The 26837-nt window shown below is 44.6% G+C and overlaps 1 protein-coding gene across 2 annotated transcripts in view; it reads left to right on the top strand.

The window, feature by feature from the left end:
• The first annotated feature begins 2829 nt into the window (after positions 1-2829).
• LOC137624425 (eukaryotic translation initiation factor 2 subunit 2-like) overlaps positions 2830-26837 on the top strand; it is a 45445-nt gene continuing 21437 nt past the window's right edge. For both annotated transcript variants that reach the window (XM_068355172.1, XM_068355173.1), the window contains exons 1-2: positions 2830-2981; positions 19481-19625. In XM_068355172.1, the coding sequence (XP_068211273.1) occupies positions 2964-2981; positions 19481-19625 (163 nt within the window). In that variant the 5' untranslated portion in view covers positions 2830-2963. The remainder of the gene's footprint in view (positions 2982-19480; positions 19626-26837) is intronic.

Below are 26837 nucleotides of genomic sequence, written 5' to 3' on the forward strand. Positions count from 1 at the left end.
AGCAATTTAAAAAAAAATATATAGCAAAATGTACTTGAAAGTTCAACAAAGCTTGGGGGTAAAAGGTAAGAAAGAATTGAAACATTGCTAGACAACCAGTCAGCAGACAGACAATTAAATTCTACGGGGACATTTATATACTTCGTTGTGAATGCTCTGATAAAAAAAGATGTGTAAGAAGAAATATAGTATTTTGATATTACTCGACCATAGTGCTGTTTCTATATATATATATATATATATATATATATATATATATATATATATATATATATATATATATATATATATATATATATATATTCACGGTTGTTCATGAACTGCTATTTAATGATGTACGGTCCATCGATATTGAAGATCAAACTTTTGAGCTTCCAAAAGATTACTTATTTGACAGAAACTTTAGTGTACGAATTGTTAACACTCATTCATCATATGAGCCATTAGGCCTGGAGCACACTAGCGACTCTGTGGCGCCACAAAGCCACAACATCGTGTGGCGGGGATGTGGTCTCCCATAGGTTTCCATTGTTTTCAAGTTTTGCCGCGCAAACTAGCGACTATGGTAAGCGACTGTGGCTCTCTGTCGCTCATCCCCGCGGCAGGCGTGGCGTGGCTTTGAAAACAATGGAAACCTATGGGAGACCACATCCCCGCCACACGATGCTGTGGCTTTGTGGCGCCACAGAGTCGCTAGTGTGCTCCCGGCCTTAAGAAGAAGGAAACCATACGGATACGGATAAGGATAGGGAAGTGGGGAATATGGGGAAAGGATAAGTACCCCTGGATACAATCCAGTTTATAGCCCAAAGTCAGGTACTCGGGATGGGAAAGAATAAGACAAGAGGGAGAAAGAGAAGTACAGGAGAAGAATAAAAGAGAGGGGCAAACCCTCATGCAATATTAGATAGAATTAGAATAAGTTAGAGAAAGGAAAAGACAGACAGGGAAAGGAAAGGTTTTTTGGTTCTAAGTGTAGCCCTTGCTACATGAGTCTGTTCGTCTGACACCTATTTTGATGGTTAAAAAAAATGTAAGATTGTTGAAAAATATGATGATTTAATGAAATATCAACTTAACTGTTGAAACGGAAGTTTACTAGGCCTATTCTTATTTCGTATCTACTCTATAGGTCTAAAAAATACTATAGAAATATGAAGGGAAGTAAAAACTATTTGCAGATGATACACAATTTTACTTTTCATATATGACGTTGATGACACCGCTGAAACTTTAAACCACGTCCTTACTAGTGTTAGGGAATAGATGACAATTAAACCACTGAAATGAAATTAAATTAAAAATGAGTTATGAAGGTAGGAAAGAAAAACAACTTAAGAAACCTGGGTGACATCCATATAATACTGACAACAACCTGGTCCCGATATGTAGTAGAGTTTATGACCTACGTGTGTCACTTTACAGTAATTTGTCTGTCAGTGCTTAAATAAATAATGTAGGGAAAATCTTGGACATCACCTTAGAACCATTGTTTTTGTAATGTTTAGAGGAATATTATGGATATTATGGTAAAAAGAAAAAAAAAATCTATCCAAGCATTATCCATAGAGTCCAGAACCAGCGAACTCTGCTGATTCCACAGCCAATGCTGAGTTAATTGACGTTCACACAATCTGGCCTAACTAGGCATGTGTTCGAATCCCGGTCAGGGAAAGATCAATAGTTAGATCTAGTTCCTTTAAGTAAGATATCAATAAAGTAAATTGAATTAGAAGTAATGACTAATTTGTGCCTTGACATTTGAAATATGAATATTTAATGTAAAATTATATATAGTGTACGTGTATATATATATATATATATATATATATATATATATATATATATATATATATATATATATATATATATATATATATATATTCGGTCACGCCGAGCGGCATTGCCAGATGTTTAAACTACTCGGTCTCTCCCCGTCTTTCGGGGCGGTAGGAAGAGGGGGATAGTCTTACCCTGGTAAGTTATTTAAAGTAATGTAACCCTTCTTTAAATATTTTATTTTCCGTATTTCTTTTTCTCACTGAGCTTTTTTTTTTCCTTTTTGGAGGCCCTGGGCGTATGGCCTCTTGATTTTTCAGCTAGGGTTGTAGCTTAGCAAATAATAATAATAATAATGATAATAATAATAATAATAATAATAATAATAATAATAATAATAATAATAATAATAATATGAGGGGATGGGAAGGGTTAAAGTCGTGCGTATATATATATATATATATATATATATATATATATATATATATATATATATATATATGTGAGTGGTCTATTGTCCTACCCTTTAATATATATATCGGGTGGAATTTAACAATATTCCAAGTATTTGGAGCCATGTGGGAAGAGTTTTGGAAAGTTTATAGCTTGTTGGTTGTCACGATGCTCTTATGTTTATATCTATTGGACCTCTCAGAAAACAGACATCGTTTTGCGGTGCTCACATGATAGTTTGAAGACATTTAATTTATGGGTTATCGCAATTATTTTTTTAGCTAATTAATGATAGGTATTTCTATTTTGTAGCAAATAGAAATACAACATTATACAATTTAAGTAGATTCAAGACCGATCCCATTCCTCATAATTGTTTCCCTAATATCTGTTATTCGTCCAAGCTTGTTACGCACGATGTACAATAATGTCGATAATATACAATTTAAACGTATTTTTGGCAAATTTGATATCGTTAGTATTATACAAAAATTATTAATTAATTATTCTCAACATCTTTTAACAATTATACTTATGATTACTAACAACAATAACTATAGCACAGGGGACACTCTTATTCACGTACGACAACTTTTATCCTCAGTACGACGGAGAGAAGAATTATGCAGCAAGCATTTCGTCTATAGTTTCCCGTCTTTTATTGTTTATAGTTGTGGTGGCTGACGAAATCTCAAGGATTTCTTTTATTGAAATTCACACTGGATCCCACAATGGCGGAAGAGGAATTTGTAAGTTCAATCATGTGAATGTTCGAGTTTCATTTGGTGTGTAAATTAGGACGTTGTGTAAAGGGAGCGCCAAATTAAGTTGAACCCAGATGGATGGCATGTCGTTTCCCCCGTCCTCATTGACACCTAGTAACATAACCCGGTGATTTTTTTTTCTTTATTAAGCCTACTTTACCTTTATTTAATCGTCTATCCTGTGTCGATGGAAATGTGTAAATATGCGTTTACTACAACCATTTCTCCAATAGTTTTTGGTCATAGATTAAAATGCAAGTAAGACATATTGTCCAAGTATGTAGGACGTGCCTTAGTTAAGGTCATTCTAAGCCTAACTTGGTATTACTAACCTTGTTAGGCAATATCTATTTAGGCCTATCATTTAATACTATTTATAAAACTCTCACACTATCATCTCTTGATTATGATTAATAAGAATTTCGTTTGCACAAGCTTATGCTTACCAATTGTTCCATGCGAGTTTCGGAAACTGCAATTTCTTCCCTGAAGGGTGTATTTACATATATATATATATATATATAGAGAGAGAGAGAGAGAGAGAGAGAGAGAGAGAGAGAGATTAAAGATATATTGTTGGGAGCCATTGTATACCTGCGGCCAGTTCCTCACGGGTTTTAAAAATGGACGTAAACTAACCTAACCTACAAGCTGTGTCCTTACCCGACTAGCGACCCCTTTCCTAACCTTCAAGCTGTGTCCTTACCTACTTACTTAACGGAGGGACTAGCGACCCCTAACCTAATCTTCAAGGTGTGTCCTTACCTACTTGCCTAACGGGGGGAACTAGCTACATCCCCTTACACTGCAGTATTCTAAGTTAGACATTATAATACGTACAGCTGGCTGCTATCGTACATACACCCCTATCGTTGTAATGTGAGTTAGTTTGGTGGGAGATGATCGCTAGAGCAAACTCGGGTGAAGAAAGGACTGCTATTTAGGTCAAGTTAGAGGGTGTTACTGTAGTTTTGTGCAAAATGCTCTTAATTTCTTATAACTCTTTAACTCATGAGCCACAGCAATCAAAATAAAACAAATATATTTGCTATTTTGGCACATACTTCCTTACACTATCAGATTTAAAGAGGTTTTATCCAAATGTACTACACAGGCTGTGCTAACATACATCTACCATGAGTGTGGCCTTGAAAAGCTGGAGGTGTATGTACGATAGCGGCCACCTGTATGTATTACTATGGCTAACTTTGAATACGGCAGTGTAAGGGGGCTGCAAGGGGTATTAGGCTCCCCACCATTAGGTATGTAGGTTATGTTAGGGGGTGAAGTTTTGGTTCATTTTTAATCAATGCATGAGGAACTGGCTGCTGATATACAAAGGCTCCAATAGCCGAAACCTAATGCTCCCCATGATCCCACCGTCTTTGACACTAATGAAACTTTTACTTATGCTCCATAGATATAGATTGATGGGACCCTTTGTATATCAGCGGCCTGGTCCTCCAGCGTGCATAAAAAATGGACAACAACTAACCTAAACTTCCCCCAAACCTAACCTACAGGCCATGTCCTTACCTACTTACCTAACAGGGGGCCTAACACCCCCTGGAACCCCCCTTACACTGCCGTACTCTTGCTCAGCCATCATCATACATATATGTGTATGCTATCATACCTGCACCCCGATTGATACAAAATGAGTATGTGTGTAGCTCATCGAGTTACCAGACCTGCTGTTTGATTAGAAAACAAGAATCCTTCCTGTCTTCGTCACCCATATTTTATTGTATCTACGAATATGTTGGTTGATGAACTAATACTAATTATTCACTTACGGGTCTTTCCTCTGCCGTGGCTTGCTACACTTTCAATTCAACATTATTTTATTGCTCCTCTGCTCTGGTAAATGGTATATGTTGTGCTACGTGCGTTAGCCGAGTGGGCTAGTATTCATGGATAAATAATTGGTAACCCAACATTATACACATTACTCAAAGACAGTAACCCTGCTTATTATTAGTATTATTATTATTACTTGCTAATCTACAACCCTAGTTGGATTAGACTTATGAAATTGGGATATGTAGCTCTGTCCTGGCCATTGGAGCAATACAAAGCTCAGGTGCTACTGATGAGAAAACAAATCAGAAGCGCTAAGAAATAAAAATTTGAAGAAGTTGTACAGGAAGCATTAATGAAATTAGAGGAAAGAGGAAGAAAGGAAGCAGGAATGGAGTTCAGTAGAAGGATATAAAGGATTTGCACCTGTGGGCCGAAGGAAAGATGTAAAGACAAGTAATGCAGCCATTGCACAATATGAAGTGCACCGAAAGTACTATCTACAGGGCTATAGATAGTTTTATATGCTGTACAGAAACATTAACTACTCATATAAACAAAGAAGCATTGTGTGATACCACTCTGGGTCAAATTAGGAGATTGCCCAAGGGAAGGTCGTATAGCAGTAAAACAGTTCGGATTGGAGATGACAAATGTCTACCAATGCTGATAATCCAGAAAATGTAAATTCAAAGTTTGAACAGGAGAATCACCTGTTGGGAATTTTATGAACTTTTCTCAGGGTTTCCTTGCGTCATTGGCAACCAAAACAAAAGGCGAAAAAAAAGGTAATTTTTTCGAAAGTAGTTATCCAAGTCATTCTTAACTGCTGAGTATTGGTTTTGGAGTTCAAAATGATCTAGCAGTGGGTATAGGTATATTCAATTAATTTTTAGCCAAATACATGAACCATTATTTTTCCTACTCGCTATCTTGTGTTTTAAGCATTTCTACCCTGGTTATTGGGCCAATTACCCATTTGAGTTTTTGGAGCTCCTTATATAAGGACAATAATGAGGAACCCCAGTGGAAAATGGGTTATTTTGGTTGGGAAATGCCAAAATTAAGTGATTTGCAACAATGATAATGGTCAGAAATGCAAATTGAACAAAATACCCAGTTTAAAAAAAATATAGGGTTCATATAAGCAGCTGAAAATTAAAGTATATTATCATAACTGTTTATGATTCACTTCTCATCCTTCTAAGGGTTTTTGCTCCGCCGTGACTCGCTACGCTTTCAAAACCAACATTACATCAATGCTCCCATGTTCTGGTAAGTGGTAAATAGAGCTGCACTTACAAACGTCGTGGGTCATTATTTCTGGAATATATTTTTTTAAACTTTATAATGGTTTTTGCTTTGCCATGGCTTGCTGCACTCACAAAATTAACGTTACATCACTGCTCCTGTGTTCTGGCAAGTGATGCATGTTGAAAGCTCCATGGATTATTATTTCGCCGATATTTTTTAACTTTCACTTTAGTAAGAAGGACTATACACTGAACAGTGAGCTTTTTCATCATAATCAATTGCCAACAAGTTAAATTACACTCGATTAAGAAATAGATTACTGTAAACTTACCTCATGGAGGCATCTTTGTGATGGTGCTGAAGCCGAAACTGAAGGGGAGGGTGGAAAAAATTGCTGTTGTAAAACTTTATTCAGGAATTTTGTGCATAAATATTTGGAAGCTTGTAATTGGTTATAAAATCCAGGTAATGATTACATCATACAAAAAAAAACCAGTAGAGCTGACAAAAGCGAATGAAAATGTAAACAATGGAGATAGAGTGAGAAATGGACTTCTCTTTTTTAAATATTTAACTTAGCCGGTGAATATATAATAGCTGCTACTCAGCGGCTCGACAGAAAACACACTCAAAAACTCGCGAGCGATCGCTATGAAGGTTGCGGGTGTGCCCACCAGCGCCACTATCGGCCAGATACCACTCTTGCATGTAAACAAACCCTTCAATTCTTCTCTGTCGACCTTGACGACAAGACGTAGCATTACTCGCTGTAGAACCTGGAGTTTTCTCAACATATTTGGTGAAGTACTTCATTTTGGTTTGAGCTTTCGCAGTGCAGGTGTTTTATCTTCAACTTAAATCTTGAACTCGTTTTTGGATAGATTTAATTTTTGATGACAAGAGAGTATGGACTTTCTTTGACTTTTAAATGGCCGCCCCTTCCCTTAGACGGAAGTGTGTTTTAGGCTTTTAGCAATTATCTTATCACGTTATAAATTAATTATAGATTTTCCTCTATATATTTTAAATCTCAACCGCCTTTATTAGGCCTCTTCGATTAGCTTTCCATTTATAATAAACATCAAAATAAATTTTAATGATTTGTTTATATGCGACCTTTCCTGAGAGTAGGCGGTCCTAACTTGGAAACCGAAGTTAAACAACGTTGATCCCTTTTCAATCGTAAATAACTTTTACAGAGCTAATGATTTAAAACTTATTAAATGAAATTTTTTTAGCAAGTATTTTATGAAAGTTTTTTTCTTTGAATAGTCTTCGTACTGTTTCAAAGATGAACTAACGTTTAGTTTATTTATGCTACGCAGTTTGCGCTCTATCGTTACGATAGAGAGAGAGTATCACGGTTTCACTTTGCAGAAAGAGTAAATCGATTCTGACGTTTTGTTCATTTTTCTTTCAAAGCTTAAATATTTTAAATACTATTTTAAAGGAACTTTTTAATTGAAAAACCTTTCAGTTTTTTCCTTTGGTCAAATATTAGTTTTTATTCTCGTCCCAAGGCACTGTACGGTGAGAGATTGAAAACGTAGTTTTGAATGAACTAGTGTTTAGTCTCCTTCCCAGCCTCTGATCTTTTTATCTTAAAATATGTTTACTGTTTTTTTGCTTGTTTTAATGTGCTTACATTATACGACTAATTTCGCAATTATAACCTTTTGATGAGGGTAGAATTGCGTGCTTCAGGTAGAAATCAGTTTTATTCATACCTAATGTGAATTGTTAAAAAATTCGATTTCAGTGAAATAAGTGCAAAACAGAAAATCGTAGTGATAAACTGATATTGCGCAAAGTGTTATCAGTGTTGCGACCGAGGGTTCGTCTGTTCGTGCCTGTCGTTCGCCTAGTCCGGGACCTCTTGCAAGCTCCCAAGCCCAGGGGAGAAGTAATGTCGTACGACTTATGGGTTCGAGAGGCCTTGATCAGCGAACAGACGTTCCCTCTATGGTATCGGGCGTATCTCACCAAGATCGCCCCTACCATTAGACGAGAGAGACAATTTTCTCCTCGTCATCCGAAGGCTTTTCGCATAAGAAACCGTGGAACAAGGTTTCGAGGCCCTTTAAGCAAAAGTCAGTCCTTTCAGGACAGGTCCAGCGTCCTGGTTTTAACTATTAGGACAGCTCTGACACTATGCAGTCATCGGAAGACTGCTCGCCGCCTTAACAAAACGTAACACAGGCTCCGAGAGTCTTTTTGTAGGCAAGGTTTTGCAGTCACAGACGTTACCCTCGTCTCTTACTGCAACCATTCCCGTTGTTCCTAAATGAGTTGTACGGCAAGACATGCAGAATAAGCTTGCCCCTCTTATGGAAGACTATTCTGCCGATAAGGTTCACGTTGATCCTAGCCGTTTATCTCATCGAGATCCTGGCCTTCAGCCGCCCAAACGAACCTTTGTGCGTCCTGTTGACGTTGGGGTAGCTAAGTCACGTCAGTCACGATATGTAGAGCCTCACTCGATGCAGTCACGTGTTGGCTTTCAGCCGCATTTGGACGTTAGGCTGCTTCCTAATGCTCCTGTTGACGTTCAGGACGTTCGCCAACCAGCGGAGTTGACTTGTTTTGACGCTGAGCGTCAACTACCGCAGTCTAGAGTTGTTTTGACTGCTCAGACTAGGCAGTCAAAACAGTCTCGAGTGGACGCCCAGCGTCCTCCCGCACCTGTTGTTGTTGACAGTTCACAGACTGTTAAGCAGTTACATGACGTTGCGTCCTGGTCCGCTACTAATGCACCAGTGCGTGTGGACTCTGCTTGTCAAGCATTGCCACCACGGCAGGTCTCTCCCTTGCTTGAGACTCTGCTATTGTCGGACAAGATTCCTTCAGATGAGGAAGTTGCTGTTCCCCCTGCTACTGATATTCCCTTGAGGACTCTGTCAGACGGAGAGGAGCCTAAAGCTGCTTAGCTCTCTATGGGCTTTAAATAAATCATACTGATTTTTAAGGATCTTTGTCCGGATCTTTTTGTAACTGCTGCTCCTCGTTCGCCTAAACGTCAGAGTTTACACTAAGCCTAGCTACTTCGAAGCCGTTGTTTTTATAAGCTAGTGCTCTCTAGCTCTTCTAAGAGAGCTTTACGTTTGCTAGGCGACTGGTTTATCACCAGGAGGAGTTTGGGGGAGACAGCCTTTGCTTTCCCTACTTTTAAGCTGGCTTATAGAGCGAGTGTCTGATATGACACTCATAGACTCTCCCTGGCGCCTGGCCATGAGACGCTCCTAGATTTTATGGTCGACTTCAGAGCTAGACCATCTCCTGTTAGGAGTCTTTTTTCGAGCGTTTGAAGTTTTGCTGTACAATTATGTCATGCATAAACAAGGCTTTCAGGGATGGCTCCAATGATCTGACAGCCACGTTCTCTGCAGGAACAAGTTCCTCAGGGATGGCTCCAATGATCTGGCAGCCATGTTCACTGCAGGAGTACGTAAGAGGCAAGTGCGCTCAATGTGTTCATTGTCAAGACAAACTTCACGATGAAGTCTACCAGGCTGTCTTGACAGCATTAATGGAAGGCGGCTGGATGGTCTCTCTCGACCTTCAGGAGGCATACTTCCACATTCCTATACACCCGGATTCCCAATCGTTTCTGAGGTTTGTTTACAGGAATGTGGGGTACCAGTTTTGAGCCCTGTGCTTTGGCCTCAGTCCTGCTCCTCTCGTGTTTACAAGGCTCATGAGGAATGTGGCAAAATCCCTCCATCTATCGGGGATCCGAGCCTCCCTGTACTTGGACGACTGGCTTCTCAGAGCATCGTCCAGTCTTCGCTGTCTGCAGGATCTACATTGGACGTTGAGTCTGGCCAGGGAGTTGGGACTTTTGGTCAACCTAAAAGTCCCTACTGATCCCATCCCAGATTATTCTATATTTGGGGATGGAGATTCGCAGTCCAGTTTTTTTTTTCGGGCTTTTCCGTCTGCCACCGATTAGAACAAGCCCTGCTCGAAGTCCAACTAATGCTGAAAAGATAACGTTTGTTCAGTCAGGAGTTGGAACAGTCTCGTAGGGACTCTCATCCCTGGAGCAGTTTGTCTCACTAGGGAGACTACACCTTCTGCCTCTCCGGTTCCATCTAGCCTCTCACTAGAACTAGGACAAGACGTTAGAGACGGTATCATGCCCAGTCTCCGAACCAGTGAAGGCATGCCCTAAATGGTGGGACAGCAATATCAGTCTGAGAGAGGGACTATCCCTAGCAGTCAAGAACCCAAACCACGCGTTCTCCGACGCGTCGGATTTGGGTTGGGGTTGCGACCCTGGACGGTTGGGAATGCTCGGGTCTGTGGACCTCAAGTCAGAAGAGCATGCACATCAACGTCAAGGAGCTATTAGCAGTCCCCTTGGCCTTGATGATATTCGAAAGCTTCTTCGAAACTAAGTGGTAGAGGTCAACTCAGACAACACCACAGCTTTGGCGTACATCTCCAAGCAAGGAGGCACACACTCCTTCACGCTGCTCGAGATCGCAAGGGACCTTCTCTTATGGTCAAGAATTCGAGGCATCTCCCTGTTGACGAGATTCATCCAGGGGGACTTGAACGTCTTGGCAGACTGTCTCAGTCGGAGGGGTCAGGTGATACCCACGGAATGGACCCTCCACAAGGACGTGGGCAAGAGTCTTTGGGCTACTTGGGGTCAACCCACCATAGACCTCTTTGCCTCCTCGTTGACCAAAAGGTTACCAATCTATTGCTCTCCAGTCCTAGATACAGAAGCAATCTACATAGACGCGTTTCTACTGGATTGGTCTTTTCTGGACTTATATGCATTCCCACCATTCAAGATAGTCAACAAGGTACTGCAGAAGTTCGCCTCTCACGAAGGGACAAGGTTGACGTTGGTTGCTACCCTCTGGCCCGCGAGAGAGTGGTTCACCGAGGTACTTCAATGGCTGGTAGACTTTCCAAGAAGTCTTCCTCTAAGGGTAGATCTGTTACGTCAGCCCCACGTAAAGAATGTCCATCAAAGCCTCCCCGCTCTTCGTCTGACTTCCTTCAGACTATCGAAAGACTCTCAAGAGCTCGAGGCTTTTCGAAGGAGGCAGCCAGTGCGATTGCAAGAGCTAGGAGAGCTTCTACCATTAGAGTATACCAGTCGAAGTGGGAAGTCTTTCGAGACTGGTGCAAGTCAGCATCTGTGTCCTCGTCCAGTACCTCTGTAGCCCAAATCGCAGATTTTCTTTTACATCTGAGAAAGGTTCGCTCCCTTTCAGCTCCCACGATTAAGGGCTACAGGAGCATGTTGGCTTCGGTCTTTCGACATAGAGGCTTAGATCTTTCCAACAATAAAGATCTCCAAGATCTCCTTAAGTCTTTCGAGACCTCTAAGGAACGTCGTTTGGCAACTCCTGGATGGAACTTAGACGTGGTCCTAAGGTTCCTCATGTCAGACAGGTTTGAGCCATTATATTCAGCCTCCCTGAAGGATCTCACCCTCAAGACACTTTTCCTAGTGTGCTTGGCTTCGGCTAAAAGGGTCAGTGAACTTCATGCCTTCAGTAAGAACATCGGCTTTTCTACAGAAAAAAAGCCACTTGTTCACTTCAACTTGGTTTCCTGGCCAAAAATGAACTGCCTTCTCGTCCTTGGCCTAAATCTTTTGATATTCCTTGCTTATCAGAGATCGTAGGCAACGAACTGGAAAGAGTATTATGTCCTGTTAGAGCTCTTAAGTTCTATTTAGCTCGTACTAAGTCATTACGAGGTAAATCTGAGGCATTATGGTGCTCAGTTAAGAAACCTTCATTGCCTATGTCAAAGAATGCTTTGTCATATTTTATCAGATTTTTTTTAATACGAGAAGCTCATTCTCACTTGAATGAGAAAGACCGATGTTTGCTTAAGGTTAAGACGCACGAAGTTAGAGATATAGCAACCTCCGTGGCCTTCAAGCAAAATAAATCTCTGCAAAGTATTATGGACGCGACTTTTTGGAGAAGCAAGTCAGTGTTCGCATCATTTTACTTAAAAGATGTCCAGACTCTTTACGAGGACTGCTACACACTGGGTCCATTCGTTGCAGCGAGTGCAGTAGTGGGTGAGGGTTCTACCACTACATTACCCTAATTCCAATATCCTTTTTAATCTGTCTCTTGAAATGTTTTTAATATTGTTTTTTTTTTGGGTTGTACGGAAGGCTAAGAAGCCTTTCTCATCCTGGTTGATTTGGCGGGTGGTCAAAGTCATTTCTTGAGAGCGCCCAGATTAGGGGTTTGATGAGGTCCTGTTGTATGGGTTGCAGCCCTTAATACTTCAGCTCCTGGGAGTCTTTCAAGCATCCTAAGAGGATCGCTGGGCTTCGTGAGGAAGACAGACTTATAAGGCAGAGTAATCGTCTAAGTCAACTTCCTTACCAGGTACCTATATATTTTGGTTTTGTTATATTGATAACTGTCAAAAACTCTTAGCTTATACGCTGTAAACTTAATTAACTCTGGTCTCTACCCACCGCCTTGGGTGTGAATCAGCTATTATATATTCACCGGCTAAGTTAAATATTTAAAAATGATATTTTAATTATAAAATAAATTTTTGAATATACTTACCCGGTGAATATATAAATTAAAGGCCCTCCCTTCCTCCCCAATAGAGACGCAGCGGGACGAGAAGAATTGAAGGGTTTGTTTACATGCAAGAGTGGTATCTGGCCGATAGTGGCGCTGGTGGGCACACCCGCAACCTTCATAGCGATCGCTCGCGAGTTTTTGAGTGTGTTTTCTGTCGAGCCGCTGAGTAGCAGCTATTATATATTCACCGGGTAAGTATATTCAAAAATTTATTTTATAGTTAAAATATCATTTTAATCGACATATGTAAGTTGTCATGCCCCAGCCCCTGTTAGCCTTGTAGAGAGAAATGCCAAACTAGCTAGCACTCGTCCATTTTTTATAGCGAATTCCAGTTCCTCTAGTAATCAAAGTATCATACTACTGTACGTATGAAACTAGAATGGTTATAGCATGCTGCTTTTCCAACTAGGGTTGTAGCTTCGCAAGTACCTATAATAATAATAATAATAGCAGCCTTTGGCCTGTTCCATGGCATTCAAAGTCAGCTTAGTGAAGTACTGTAGGCCTATGCTTGTACAACTCATTAAATTGTATCATATTTCAATCTATTGTCAAATACATTAACCATAAAGTATCTAACTGATTATCTTGTGTTCTATACAGTACATCTCTTGGCTATTGTTGCTGGTGCAGACCACTCGTTTTTATGTTTATCCACCCTGTATGTAAAGGATTTGTGTGAGGATCTTAGAGGGTAAACACAGTTTTTAGGTGCAGGAAACACCCCCAAAAACGAATTTGTTCTGTCACTGGAATACAAACCACACTATTTATTAGGGGTTATACTTTTGGTGGCGCTGAAATGACGAGCCATTAAAATTTAGTGAAGGTTAACTACCCACACCGCTAGTTAGCGGGGGTGGGGGGGAAGGGGAGCTTGCTACCACTCCTGTTCACACACCTGTGATTTAGTCATTTTACTTTTGGCTCGGATCGAGAGCAGTTGTTTCCTCTCTCTCTCCTCACCTATTCTGGACTGCCATTAATTTTTGTCTTTTAACTTACTTTTTCTTATACTTGTATATATATGAAAACATTCTTAATGTTTATGTATATATATGTGTATAGAAATGTGATAAGTTTCCTTTTCAGTGTTTGTGCTGTGTGTGTGATCACTAGATCACCGATGGGCAGCTCATCTTTCTTCGATCATTGAACTCGGCTCGCTGATTTTTGACCAGCCCATCTTCAGCTTGCTCATCTTTGACCAACCAGGGGTGACCATAATCAGCTTACTGATCTCTAACTCACCATCGGCTCACAGACCACCGATTCATTGGTCATCGGCAATTCGCCAGCAGTTCGGGACTTGAACTTACTAGTTTCCTAGATCAGAAGGTATACAACAACATACTTCTCGGTATACAACAACATACTTCTCGCTACTGGCTGTTCGCCATCACACTAAAGTGATCGGCAAACATTCGACAACCCTCATTAACGGCTTGCGAGCACTCTCCAACTGCACAGTAACCATGATACCCAACAGTTAACCATTGACTAATATTCGCCAGATTAAGTCTATTCTAAGGAATAGCATCAATCCCATCAGGGCGCATGGTAAGGCTAAGCGTTGCCTTCCTTCTGTTAGTTAAAGGAATTCTCTCTCAGAGAAGAATTCTTACACTGGGTATTGAGCCTGATCCTTTACGACACGAGTCAAGACTCCAGCATCGACAATCTTCCATGCAAAAGGATCCGCAAGGAGCTGTCCCTTTGGGTCAATGTCCACACCATGTTGGACTTCAAACAAGGGCTAAGACCTCAGGTCTTTGTTTGCACACTGGACCTAAAGGACACTTACTCCCAGGTCTAAACCATCCATCTAGGAAGGTTGGAAGATTCAGTCTAGACAAACAAGAAACACCAGTTCAAGGCACTGTGCTTCGGTCTTTCCACTACACCCATCCTGGTCTCACAGGATTGGCCTCTGTCTCCTCTGTCTCAGGACGACTGACTGACCTTATCAGACTCAGTGGCAACCTTGCATTAACACCGGAACTTCTGAAGTCTTTTTACCAAGATCCAGTGATCAGGGTAAACCTGCGGAAGTCTTCCCTACTTCCCTCCCAGAAGACTGGTGTATCTGGGAATGATTCTAGACACCAATCTCCACAAAACCTTCTTGAAACGAGAACGACTCCCATTCCAAAGGGACTTGAATCAGACCCTCAATCCCCCAAACATTCTGACCCCCATGGGACCAGAAGTTTGGATAAACCTCAAGGGATGGGTGTCAGTCGAGAATCTACAGAGCGTCATAACCTTCTCATCCTTCCCCACCCCTCGGTCTTGAGGTTGTGCTTAGAACACATCAAAAGAAGAGAGGAGGGACCATAGTGCTGCACCACATGACCTCAGCCCTCTGGACAGAGTCCGAAAGTACCTTCACTTAAATCTCTTAAGAGATGAAGGCCAACTTTCCGATCCTTCAGCAGCCTCATCGGTTCCTAACAGACCACTCAGTGATGTGATGGACGACACACACCACATAGAGACTCACGCCGACAATCTGTGCACAGCATCTCAGATAAGGTATGCCAAATGGACTTTGGATCGCCTTATAGCCTACAAAGTCCCGACTTAACGAGGTCCTCCAACTAGGGATCTGTTCGCAATGCTCCTGAATCTCAGGCTGCCGTTGCTCCCTAATCCTAGACCCCAAGGCTCTCTGACAACAACGGCGGGTACAACAATGACGTTTACGTCTCGTCCCTGTTTTATCTGGAAAAGGGTACTCAAGAAGGCTAGAACATCGGTCAACCTCTCAAGGACTCTTCTAGCTCCGCTATGGGATTTGCAGAACGGTTTCCAAACCTTTTGCTGCTCCTGATAGTCTCCAAGAGAACCCTCTCCACATCACAGACAACTCACTTTGACACCTACCACAAGCTATAGCTTTGCTATGACTACGCCTGGAGACTACCCAATACCTCTTTGCGAAAAGGTTGTCTAGATATCTGAGGAATTCCTCAGCATCAGTCTACCAGGCAGTATAATGTCTTGTGTGATTGGTGTCATGTGAAAGTGTGCCTCTCCACTCGATACCTCGATTCCAGCAATAGCGGAATCCTCCAGTATATACAAGAGGAAAAGACCCCCTATTCAGTTTCGACAGGTAAAGATGATCACTCAACCGTGATCCTTCACCTTCAAATTGAAAGAAAGGGACTCCCTCTCATCGATAGACTTTTCCTAACTCATACAGACTTACAACTTGCCTTTCCCCAGTCGTAATTGAGACCTTCCTCTGGGAACATGGTTCAAATTCTCCGATCCCTAAAGGGACCTCCTTATGTTCCACTTCACCAGGCAACAAATTTTCTTATTTAAAAACACAATGTTGCTACACACACTGACAGCAATCATACGAGTCAAGGATCTTCATGGTCTCTTTCGACATTGTCCATTTTTGAGAAGGGCGAAAGACAATGTTCAGTTTTGTCCCTGAATAAGTCTCCAGAGGTGACGAATCCTACACAAGTCTCCACTCTGTAACGGAAGATCCAGATTATACGTTACTGTACCCAGGGTAAGGTATGAGACTTTACCTAAAGAAAACGGCAACAGCCCACCCGGGTCCCTTCTCTTGTCATCAGCACTGGGAGAGACTAGAGGAGGATCACCAAAACATTATCTCATATGACGACTCACAGTGTCAGAGGCATAACTATGCCCCTGGTCCTTCTTAGCAGATTACTCTGTGATGCAGGTTTTACAAGAAAGGATGTGAATGCTCCAGGTGACTTTCACAGCCTTTCTCCTGCAAGATGTGACCCAAAGGAACTCGATACGATCTCTTATCGGTCCGATGGTGGCTGCACAACAGCTGGTTGTATACCTCAAGCTCCTTATTGGACAAGTAGCAGAAGTTTGAGGGCACTGTTACCCGGTTTTAGTCTGCGTGAATGAAAATATTTGACTGGCTCTTATTCTTTTCTTCATCCTACCCTCTTGTGGGGAAAGCAGCATCCTGGGTTTTCTGCATAAGGAGACCTCAAACCACTGCAGGTAAACCATGCTCCCTTGTGTACCTAGTATTAAGCTAATATTGTTGCGTCCCCATACCTTGGCGAGGTGGTATTGGGCAAGTCTTGGTTACATCAGGGTTTTCCTACATAGACTCTGAATAGCTTTACTTAGACAGTCACACTTCTGCACGTCTCAACACACAGCTTGCGTAGGCCGCGGACCTTGTGTAGCAAGGTTTTAACGAGAGCAGGGACTCCTTATTTTTAAGTTCTAACATACTCAGATAAGGAGCCCCTGGGCAAAGCCAAAAGCCAGATTGGCAGGGATGTCCACCCTTCCTAATGGGTGAGTCACCCCTAATAAATAGCGTTGTTTGTATTCCAGTTACGGAACAAATGACAAACTTGCCTGCCATCCCTATCCCCCTTGAAGTCCTACCTCCAAGCAAAGTGACTAAATCACAGGTGTGTGAACGGGATTGGTAGCAAGCTCCCCTCCCCCCCCACCCCCGCTAACTAGCGGTGTGGGTAGTTAACCCTCGCTAAATTTTAATGACTCGTCATTTCAGCTCCGCCAAAAGTATAACCCCCTAATAGATAGCTAAGGTTTGTATAGTTATGAAAAATACAAATTATCTACGAATTTGTCATATTAAAGTATTCACCAATGACAAATATGTGCAAATCATTCCAAAAGATAATTGTAAAAATACACATCTCATATGTGTCGTGAGAAACTGGAATTATTGGCTTAGTGAAAATAGGAATTTTGCAACCTAACCAGACTTCCATCCTAATCTAAAGGGTTGGGTCCTCCTCCTTACTCATAGGGGATAGGGGGCTACAATATCAGTAGTCTGATGGATGACAAAATTTTGGCATAGGGATCGGCTTTCTCTGATTTGATAGAGTACAGTATTGGAAAACTTGTTACAGTCAGCACTGATGATATAATTTTAATATATTGACTGATTATTGGACTGAAGAATTAGCATTTTTTATTTACATTAGAATTCTAAAAAAAATTTATCGCAGTAGTATTATCATCGTCTTCAGTTAACAAGTCCACAATCATATTTGCATATTGTAAATCTATAGAAAAATTATGAATCGTTCCGATATAATGGGCAATTATACTAATTGAGAATTGATTGCATGCCCACCAGTGTCCACATTAACACGAACTGGCACGACGAGTTTACGCACTTCCCGCATTGGCAAGACGAGTTTGTGTAATTCGGACGGTGTCGTGCCAACTTGGGCACGCCATATAAAAAGGGGGCCTCCCCAACCCCTGGTCAATTTTGGATTGGCTGTCGGTGGCTTTCGAGTTGATCCTGCTGTGTCTCCGTGATAACATCGAGACTTGATAAGAATGACTGAGGGGAATGATCTCTGTCAGCGGTCTCTGCCTCTGGCCTTCTGCTTTGCCCTTCCTTGTGTCTGCTTTTTTTTAGGCATGGTGATACCTCTGATATAAATTGTCTCTTTGCTGGCGATCTCTAGAATAGCAAGCAGTGTCCAGGAAACCTTATATACTGTATACCCCCACGCTGACGCGAGCTCCACTGTCGCGCAGTAGTCATGAACTGCTCGTGCCATCAGTGCATGAAGTACACGTGACCTTGTCAGTGGGAAGGCATGGCCACGCTGCGACGCACGCCAATTCGTGAACTATTCGTGGCAGGTCGTGACAGTCGTGGCATGGTGCGCACTGGCACGCATCGTCCCGACGAGTTCACGAACAGTTTGCGCATAGTTGACGACCCGGTCGCAAAATTTTGTCGTGACCAAAGTTTTGAACTTTTCAAAAATCTCGTCCCGACTTGGCACGCAGTCACGACGGGTTTACGCACACTTCACGCTAGTTTGCACACTGGCACGACTCGAGTTGTGCCAATGCGTGCCACAGAATCGTTGAAGTGTCAGCCTAGCTGTAGTCACAGGTGATGCAATATTGAATCGTGGGTGATGGGATATTAAATCGTGGGTGATGGGATATTAAATCGTGGGTGATGCAATATTAAATCGTGGGTGATGCAATATTTAATTGTGGGTGATGCAACATTGTATTGTGGGTGATGCAACATTGTATCGTGGGTGATGCAACATTGTATCGTGGGTGATGCAACATTGTATCGTGGGTGATACTACATTGAATCATGGGTGATACAGCATTGAATTGTGGGTAAGGCAATATTGAATCGTAGGTGATACACCATTGAATTGTGAGTGAATCAGTATTGAATCATTGGTGATACAACATCGAACCATGAGTAATACGGTACAGTATTTAATCATGGGTGATAACAACATTGAATCATGAGTGGTACAGTATTAAATCATGGGTTATACAACATTGAATCGTGGGTGATGCAACATTGAATCATGGGTGATGCAACATTGAATCATGGGTGATGCAACATTGAATCATAGGTGGTGCTATTTCTGCTTTAGTATTACTAAATACCTGTATACTGTAATCATAACCTTGCCTAACAGAGGGTATTCCATTATTGAGGCACACGGCTGCAGTATAGTATATGCAATGGACAATGTGATATGTCAGTGAACAATACAGAATGCAAGGTTAAACATCGTGTCATATTATAGTGCTCATATCAAATTAACCCAACCTGATTCCTCTTATCATTGATGTGTATGAAGTTTTCTAGTTTGTGTAGTTCAAGGAGCCCTTTTTGATTGGGTTATAATTGTATATGTGCCTTGCTTCTTGTTAATCTCTCCTACTGTATCTTCATGAAAGGTTTTGTTGGAGTTCTACAAGCCCAAATATTTTTTTTATTGCTTTTGGAAATTAAGGCAATAATTCAAGTTTCATAATATTTGATGTTATTATCTTTCTTTCCAGATTTTCGATCCAAACCTTAAGAAAAAGAAAAAGAAAAAAACGGGCTTTAACTTTGGGGATAGTGGTGGAACCCCCGTTGAACCTGCTCCCACACCTGAAAATGTCGAGGTTCCGGAGCCAAAGGAAACTACCCCAGAGATGGATGGTAAGTAGCTTGATGTACTATAGTGTAGTAACGTAATTTTTTTTTAGAAAGTGATGTTTAGCTATTTAATTCTTGGTTTCTGTTATTTGCCTCAAAGAGTTTTGACTAATTTTAATTTTTATCCTAATTTTTTCTTTTTTTCATTGTTAATTTGAGTTTACAATGAAGTAGTTCCTTGTTATTATGGAGATCTTTTCGTATGAATATTGTAACTCTTGTTTGACACAAGTCAGAACACCTATATAGTGTAATGTATGCAAGTTCCTAATTCACTCATCTATAGGTATTCTAAGAAATACATTTGTTCCGTAACCGAAATACAAACCACGCTATTTACAAAGGGTATTACTTTTAGCGTAGCTGAAATGGCGAGCCATTAGAATTTAACGAGGGTGTATTACCCCCGCGCTAGTTAGCGGGGGGGTAGGGGAGTGGTAGCTAGCTACCCCTCCTCCCCCTCACACACAGGTGAATACTCACTTTCACTTTTGGCTCGGACTGTGACAGACGTCTCTGTCTTGGTCCTCGCTTGGCAGCCATTGTCTGTTTTGTCTTTACTTAATCGCTTACTTTTCTTTTACTCAATATATATGTAAACATGTTTTCATGTTTGTATATATATTTGAGTATAGAAATAAGTAAGTTTCCTTTTCAGATGTGTGTGTGTAGTGTACGATATCTACGTGGAGGCCTCGGCAGTTAGGCCACCACGGCCTAATTTTATGGGTTGCGATCGAGTTTGACTTCGGTCTTTCTCTCTCTCTCTCTCTTGAGGTCGTTCACCCTTTTACTATGTTTTACTACGCCCTTGTAGCTTCCTTCCCGTGTGGGTGGGGTTGCTACGCCGTACATTTTGTCTCAATTAGTTTATGAATCTAATTGTAGTTGTTAATTTTTCAGCTTGTAGAACGATTCCTTTCGGGGTTTTCGTTTTTTTCTTTAGTGTTCATTCATTTTTAAATTACATAATTACATAGTTACATAATTATAATTGTTATAATTCTGTTTTGGTTACAGCTCTCCTTCCGCGAGTGTAAGTGGTTGTGAGGGCACGTGCCTATTGTGTAATTCTTGTTCCTTTTCCTCGGGATTCCTCTTCGGAGCCTTCCCGGGGGAATGAATGTGTACTAATATTATTTGTTTTATTTTTTACAGTTACCGATCTAGTTCGTTTCTGTAATATAGCAACGGTGTGAGCTGTCTGGTTGAGTCCTGGGGATTCGGCTGTTGCTGCCTCCCCCTTGTATTGTCGTCAGGGGCGTGTCTCCTACTGGTAGTACTCCCGTGTCGACGGACAGCTCTCCAGTTCATTTTAGAACAGTCAGGAGGCTTGCCTCCTTGGGCGGATAACTTTCCTTCCGAGGGAAGTTTTTTCCTGTCCAGGCTTGAGCTTTTCCTCTTTTGGGGGGTTCTTCTCTTGCCTTTTTTTCGTGCGACTATGCTCTTGGTGCTGAGCGGTCGCACCTGCAGTTTCGCTCAAGGGGCTGGGCAACTGCAGGATCTCCTCTTCGGAGGATTGCCCCTTTTAGGTCACTGGCTGACCAGTCTCTTCCACGAAGTGTTTCTCTTTCGTTCGCGAGAGAGTACACTCATAGAGACTCCTCTTCGGAGTTTTCTTCTGTTGCTGTTGCTGTTGGCCTCCCTCGCCGTAAGGCCCTCCGTCCGCCTCGTCGTAAGGGCCTCTCATCTCCCTATAAGGGTGCTTGAGGCGCCTTTTTGAATCTCCGTTTGCAGCCTACAACTTCTTTTTCTCGATCTTCCGTCTTGGTGCAGATGGACAGCAGTCTAATCTCGTCTTCCGACGGGCAACGGTCTTCCCGACGGACAACGGTCTTCCCGACGGACAGCGGTCTTCCGACGGACATCAGTCTCCCGGCGGACAACGATCCCTTCGGGGCAAAGGGTTGCCCCCACGGGGGTTCTTCCCTTGCGTGTCAGGGTTTCCCTGCGCGCCCTTCTGTTCGTCAGCGCTCTCCTGTTCGTCAGCGCTTTCAAGATGATCTTCCCTGCAGTTCCTGTTACGTGCCCTGTGCGCCCACGTTCGCCCTCGCGATCTAGAACTTAGGTTCAGGTCGGGGTCAAGGACTCTTCTTCTTTGCGCGGGCTTCCACGCGTAGCCTTCTGCTCGTCAGCGATCATCAGCTCGTCAGCGATCATCAGCTCGTCAGCGATCATCAGCTCGCCAGCGATCGTCAGCTCGTCAGCGATCATCAGCTCGCCAGCGATCGTCAGCTCGTCAGCGATCATCAGCTCGCCAGCGATCTCCGGATCGCCCACGTGTGTTACAGCTGGCACGCCAACGTTCTCCAACACTTCTGAAGGAACATGGTTCGCCAGCTACTAGCTCAACTGCGGATGCTGATCGCCATCGCGCGACCCTCAACTGCAGATGCTGATCGCCATCGCGCGACCCTCAACTGCGGATGCTGATCGCCATCGCGCGACCCTCAACTGCGGATGCTGATCGCCATCGCGCGACCCTCAACTGCGGATGCTGATCGCCATCGCGCGACCCTCAACTGCGGATGCTGATCGCCATCGCGCGACCCTCAACTGCGGATGCTGATCGCCATCGCGCGACCCTCAACTGCGGATGCTGATCGCCATCGCGCGACCCTCAACTGCGGATGCTGATCGCCATCGCACAACCCTGAACGATTGCCCGCTTCGCATGCTGCTCCTCATCGCACAACCCTGAACGATCGCCCTCTTGCGGATGCTGATCACCATCGCACCCTTTCACGCGATCATTCACCTGCGCATGCTGCTCGCCATCGCACAACCCTGAACGATTGCCCGCTTCGCATGCTGCTCCTCATCGCACAACCCTGAACGATCGCCCTCTTGCGGATGCTGATCACCATCGCACCCTTTCACGCGATCATTCACCTGCGCATGCTGCTCGCCATCGCACAACCCTGAACGATTGCCCGCTTCGCATGCTGCTCCTCATCGCACAACCCTGAACGATCGCCCTCTTGCGGATGCTGATCACCATCGCACCCTTTCACGCGATCATTCACCTGCGCATGCTGCTCGCCATCGCACAACCCTGAACGATTGCCCGCTTCGCATGCTGCTCCTCATCGCACAACCCTGAACGATCGCTCTCTTGCGGATGCTGATCACCATCGCACTCTATCACGCGATCATTCACCTACACATGCTGCTCGCCATCGCTTACCGCCAGCGATCTTCTTCACCTACGCGGCAGCACGATCCCTCGCCGTCACGCCCATTCGCCTGCGCGCCCGCGCGATCGCTCGCCTGCGCGCCCGCGCGATCGCTCGCCTGCGCGATCGCTCGCCTGCGCGCCCGCGCGATCGCTCGCCTGCGCGCCCGCGCGATCGCTCGCCTGCGCGCCCTCGCGACCGCTCGCCTGCGCGCCCTCACGACCGCTCGCCTGCGCGCCCGCGCGACCACTCGCCTGTGCGCCCGCGCGACCATTCGCCTTTGCGCGACCGTTCGCCCTCGCGCGACCATAGTTCGCGGCGAATTCCACAGCCGGTGGTAGCAGCAGGGACGCGTGCTCCTAGGCGGCACTCGGGATCACCTCCATCCAAGCACAGGTTGGTAGTGCAGGACGAAGACAGGTCAGTACAGCATTCTTCCCACCTTCTTTTCAGGCAGGAACCGTCGTGTCCTCTCCAAAGGATCGCCCGATCCCTTTCACCTTAGCGAGGATTTCGGACTCTGTGTCCTTGGAGCAGCAGACATGGTTTGATCCGCTGGCACGGGCGTTAATGAGGTTTATGAAACCAGCACTCACCGGCCAGGGTAACAAACCAGCGGCTGTCTCTCCTACGCTGAAGAGAAAGAGAGGAGTGGACTTCGTGGTGACTTCCCCCAGGGCGAAGTTGGTTCCCAAGAGGTCGGTCTCGAGGGTCCCCTCTCCTGCACGAGTACTCTCTCCTTCTCCCGCCCTGGAAGGATTTTTGGCGGGGGGGCTTTCCGTTGAAGATTTCTCCATCGGACAAGGGGTGACTGCTTACCTCTTCCTCTGGGAGCTTACCAGGTTCTTTCCCTCCTCGGTTACGGCCCGAGGTTTGGTTCAAGGAAGCTACAGGAAGATCAAGGGTACTTTCCTCCTCTCGAGCTCAGGCACCTTGGCCTTTCGTCGTTAAGTATCTACTTGCGGACAAGCTCGATGTTGTACCATCTGGACGCACTGACTGAAGGCTTCCTTCGGGTGTCTCATCTGTGGAGGTCAACGACCTCAGACACCCTTCCATCCTTGAGAAGAGTTTTGTCTTTGCCCAAGGACAGAGACTTAAACATCTGCTGTGCGGAGTAAATCGACTTCCGGTTTCACTCCTCCAAGGCGCTTTCTTCCAGACTCTGCAGGGCTCCAGCTCCCTTTTCTTTCAACCACGTCGGCCTAAGTTATCGGCTACGACAACTGGGACAAGGTGTCCAATTGCAGTTTCCTCCTGTCAGGAACAGATGGCACGGGAGACTCCCCCGGGGGGGCATAGTCCTAAAAGGAGTTCACGAACTCTAGGATTGCAGGTTTTTTCGCTGGGAGGATGCTTAAGGTTACTCATCCGAATGACAGCTTCCCGATGCCCATTCCCGCACAATCTCTGTGAGTAGCCAAGGATATCGCGCCTGCCGTCTCTGTCAGCGAATTCAGTGTCTCTGAACCTCTATGCCATAGCATCAGCAGAGTTGCCCGGTTGGGCAGAATGATCCATACCTTAGGCGAAGGTCTTCCTTAGGATCATCGACGGCTTCACCCCCGGCCCCCTCAGTCGATCCTTTCTTGTAAGGAAGGATCTGAGAGGGGACGTCCATAGTCGACCTCTCAGCCCTGATCAAGTTTGTCGAACAAACTTCGGCCAGCGTAGACCAGCAGAATCGATCAGACTGGTAACGAGGCGACAGGACTCCTTTAACCCTGGATCGGAAGGACGGGTACTTTCAGTTTCCATTCCATCCATCTTCCAGGGTGCTCGTCGAATTCAGCCTAAACTGCAAGTATTCCTGCTTATGATGCAGTGTGGCTATCCCGCCGTGGCATAGCAGGTTTGTTTCCCCAGAGAACTCTCCCTGCCTTCCTCTTGGCCGCTCAGGTGCAGACTTCCGCCTCCTCTGCTGTTTGGAGGGCTGGTCAACTCCGGTAGGCTCGGGTTTCGACCTGATTCAGCGCCGGGAAAAGCTTCCGAATGCTGACCATGAGTGTGGGCTCATGGTATTTTGCTTGGAGCCTTCTCTTCCTCTGCCTCAACATCTGGAGTATCTGGCCATGATATTGAGTCAACCGCCTTACCACGTTGGAAACCCCGCTTCTCGTCCGTCCAGCGAGGTTAAGCAACGTCGGTACTTGGATGGGTGACCACCTGGGGACGCCAGATTCTGTTACCACATCCTCCGAGCCTTCCTTTCGGTTCACCGTGGCAAGACTGAGGAGAGTCGCAGTACCTGTTCTCAGTCAAGCAGAGTTTTCAGCCCTACCTTGGAACGTTTCCTAGTTCTTCTTTCCTCATTGACCCGTTTATAGTCCGAACGGTCGCCTCAGGATAAGTTCCATGTGGGGCGATCCAAGTTCCGGTGGCTTCAGGCAATGTTTAACCGGACTCTCTGGCCCTATGGGACCAGCGGAACTATTAAACCTGCAATGGGTGTTGACCTATGGAGCCTCTTGATGGTAGTGGATATTCTCGTCCTTTCCCCACATTCTTGATGCGGTTCTCGGACTCGTCAAAGGAAAGGGGGGGGGGGGGCATGTTCCGGTCCAGGCCTATGGTCAAGACCTGAAGGATACCTCTCCATCATTCAGGCAGGCTTAAGGGCCTTAGTCTGGCCCCTCTTCAGATCCTACCGCTCCTGCCAAGTCGCCCCGTTGCGTGTCGACTTCATGCTAACCAGCAGGGGACGCATTTTCACACCTTCACATCTTGCAGTAGAGATATCGGGATGATTGAGATTCTCTCAATTCCACCATCGGCTCTCTCATTCCAGGCAGGGGAATGTTTCTCTCAGACTATCCGAGCAGAGCCTCATAGAGAGAGTGTACCTAGGGGTCTTTGACCTTGGGTAACCAGCAAGTGCTGGTCTGGGGGACCTGATCGCGACAGCTTGGAACCTCAAGCTTCCGCTAGTTTTCCCCCCAGTCTCAGACCCCGAGACTCTGGCAAGATGCATTCCGGTGATGGTGGGACAACTTCGACGCCTGCGTCTTCCCTCCTTTTTGTCTGCGGACAATGGGTCTCAACAAAACCAGGTTGTCTGTCAACCTTTCAATGGGAGAGCTCCACTGGGACTATGTGCAGAACGGTTTCTGGACCCTCTGCTTCCCCTGACGGAACTCCCGGGAGAGCTTCTCCCACGGCGCAGACTACTCAAGCAACCACACTGCGACATCTCTCCCGAACCGGGGCGTCGCTTCGGCTTCATGCCTGGAGACACTACGCTTCCTCCTCTAGAAGAGACAACCCGCTACAGTCGCGGTACGGAGGTCGCGTCATCTGCGATAGTCATCCACAGGGGTCTCCCAGGCAAAGTGAAGAGTCTAAGGTGGTTGGTGCCGTGGGAGATATACTTCTTCCCGTGAGGCCTCTTCTCCAGCAATAACGGTCTTATTGCCTTTCGGCGGGAGGAAACTCCTTTCCGCTCTTGGCAATGAAGCCTGTCGCTCAGCCTTTCCCTGACCTTCAGGCTTAAAGGAATAACTTTTTCCTGCCCGCTGGATCTATCCTCGCTCATGCGAAGCTACGATCGTCCCTGCCCTAGTCGGAGGAAGACCTCCAACTTGGAGCATGGCTCGGACTTTTAGTCCTTTAAGAGATCTTCTCAAGACCCTTTTACGACAGGCCTCGGATTGTATTCCGCCCTGGGTCTTCTGCTCACTCTGGCCACGGCCAGTGTGTGAGCAATCTTCTTGGTCTCTTACTACTCCCCCCCCTTTCTAAGGAAGAGGGGAAGGCAACATTCAGGCTCGCTCCTGAGTTGTTGGCTAGACTCAGAATCTGAGGGTCCCGACCCTTCGGTCCGATTCATTCAAGATTTTGAGTCTCCATTCTGTGTCTGATGTCCCAAGACCTTCTCTTTCTTGCCAGTACAGGAATCGAGAGGTTAGCGCTGGGAACAGCTGCAGTTTGGCCTCAGTTGCAGCCGATTTGGGAACACAAGGAGGACATGGGGGGAGAGTCACCAGTATACCTCTTCAGCCGGACTCAAGGACATTCATCTCGACCTGTCTTCAGACCCTCC

The sequence above is a fragment of the Palaemon carinicauda genome, chromosome 31 (genome assembly GCF_036898095.1).
Source record: "Palaemon carinicauda isolate YSFRI2023 chromosome 31, ASM3689809v2, whole genome shotgun sequence".
Classification (NCBI taxonomy): Eukaryota; Metazoa; Arthropoda; class Malacostraca; order Decapoda; family Palaemonidae; genus Palaemon; species Palaemon carinicauda.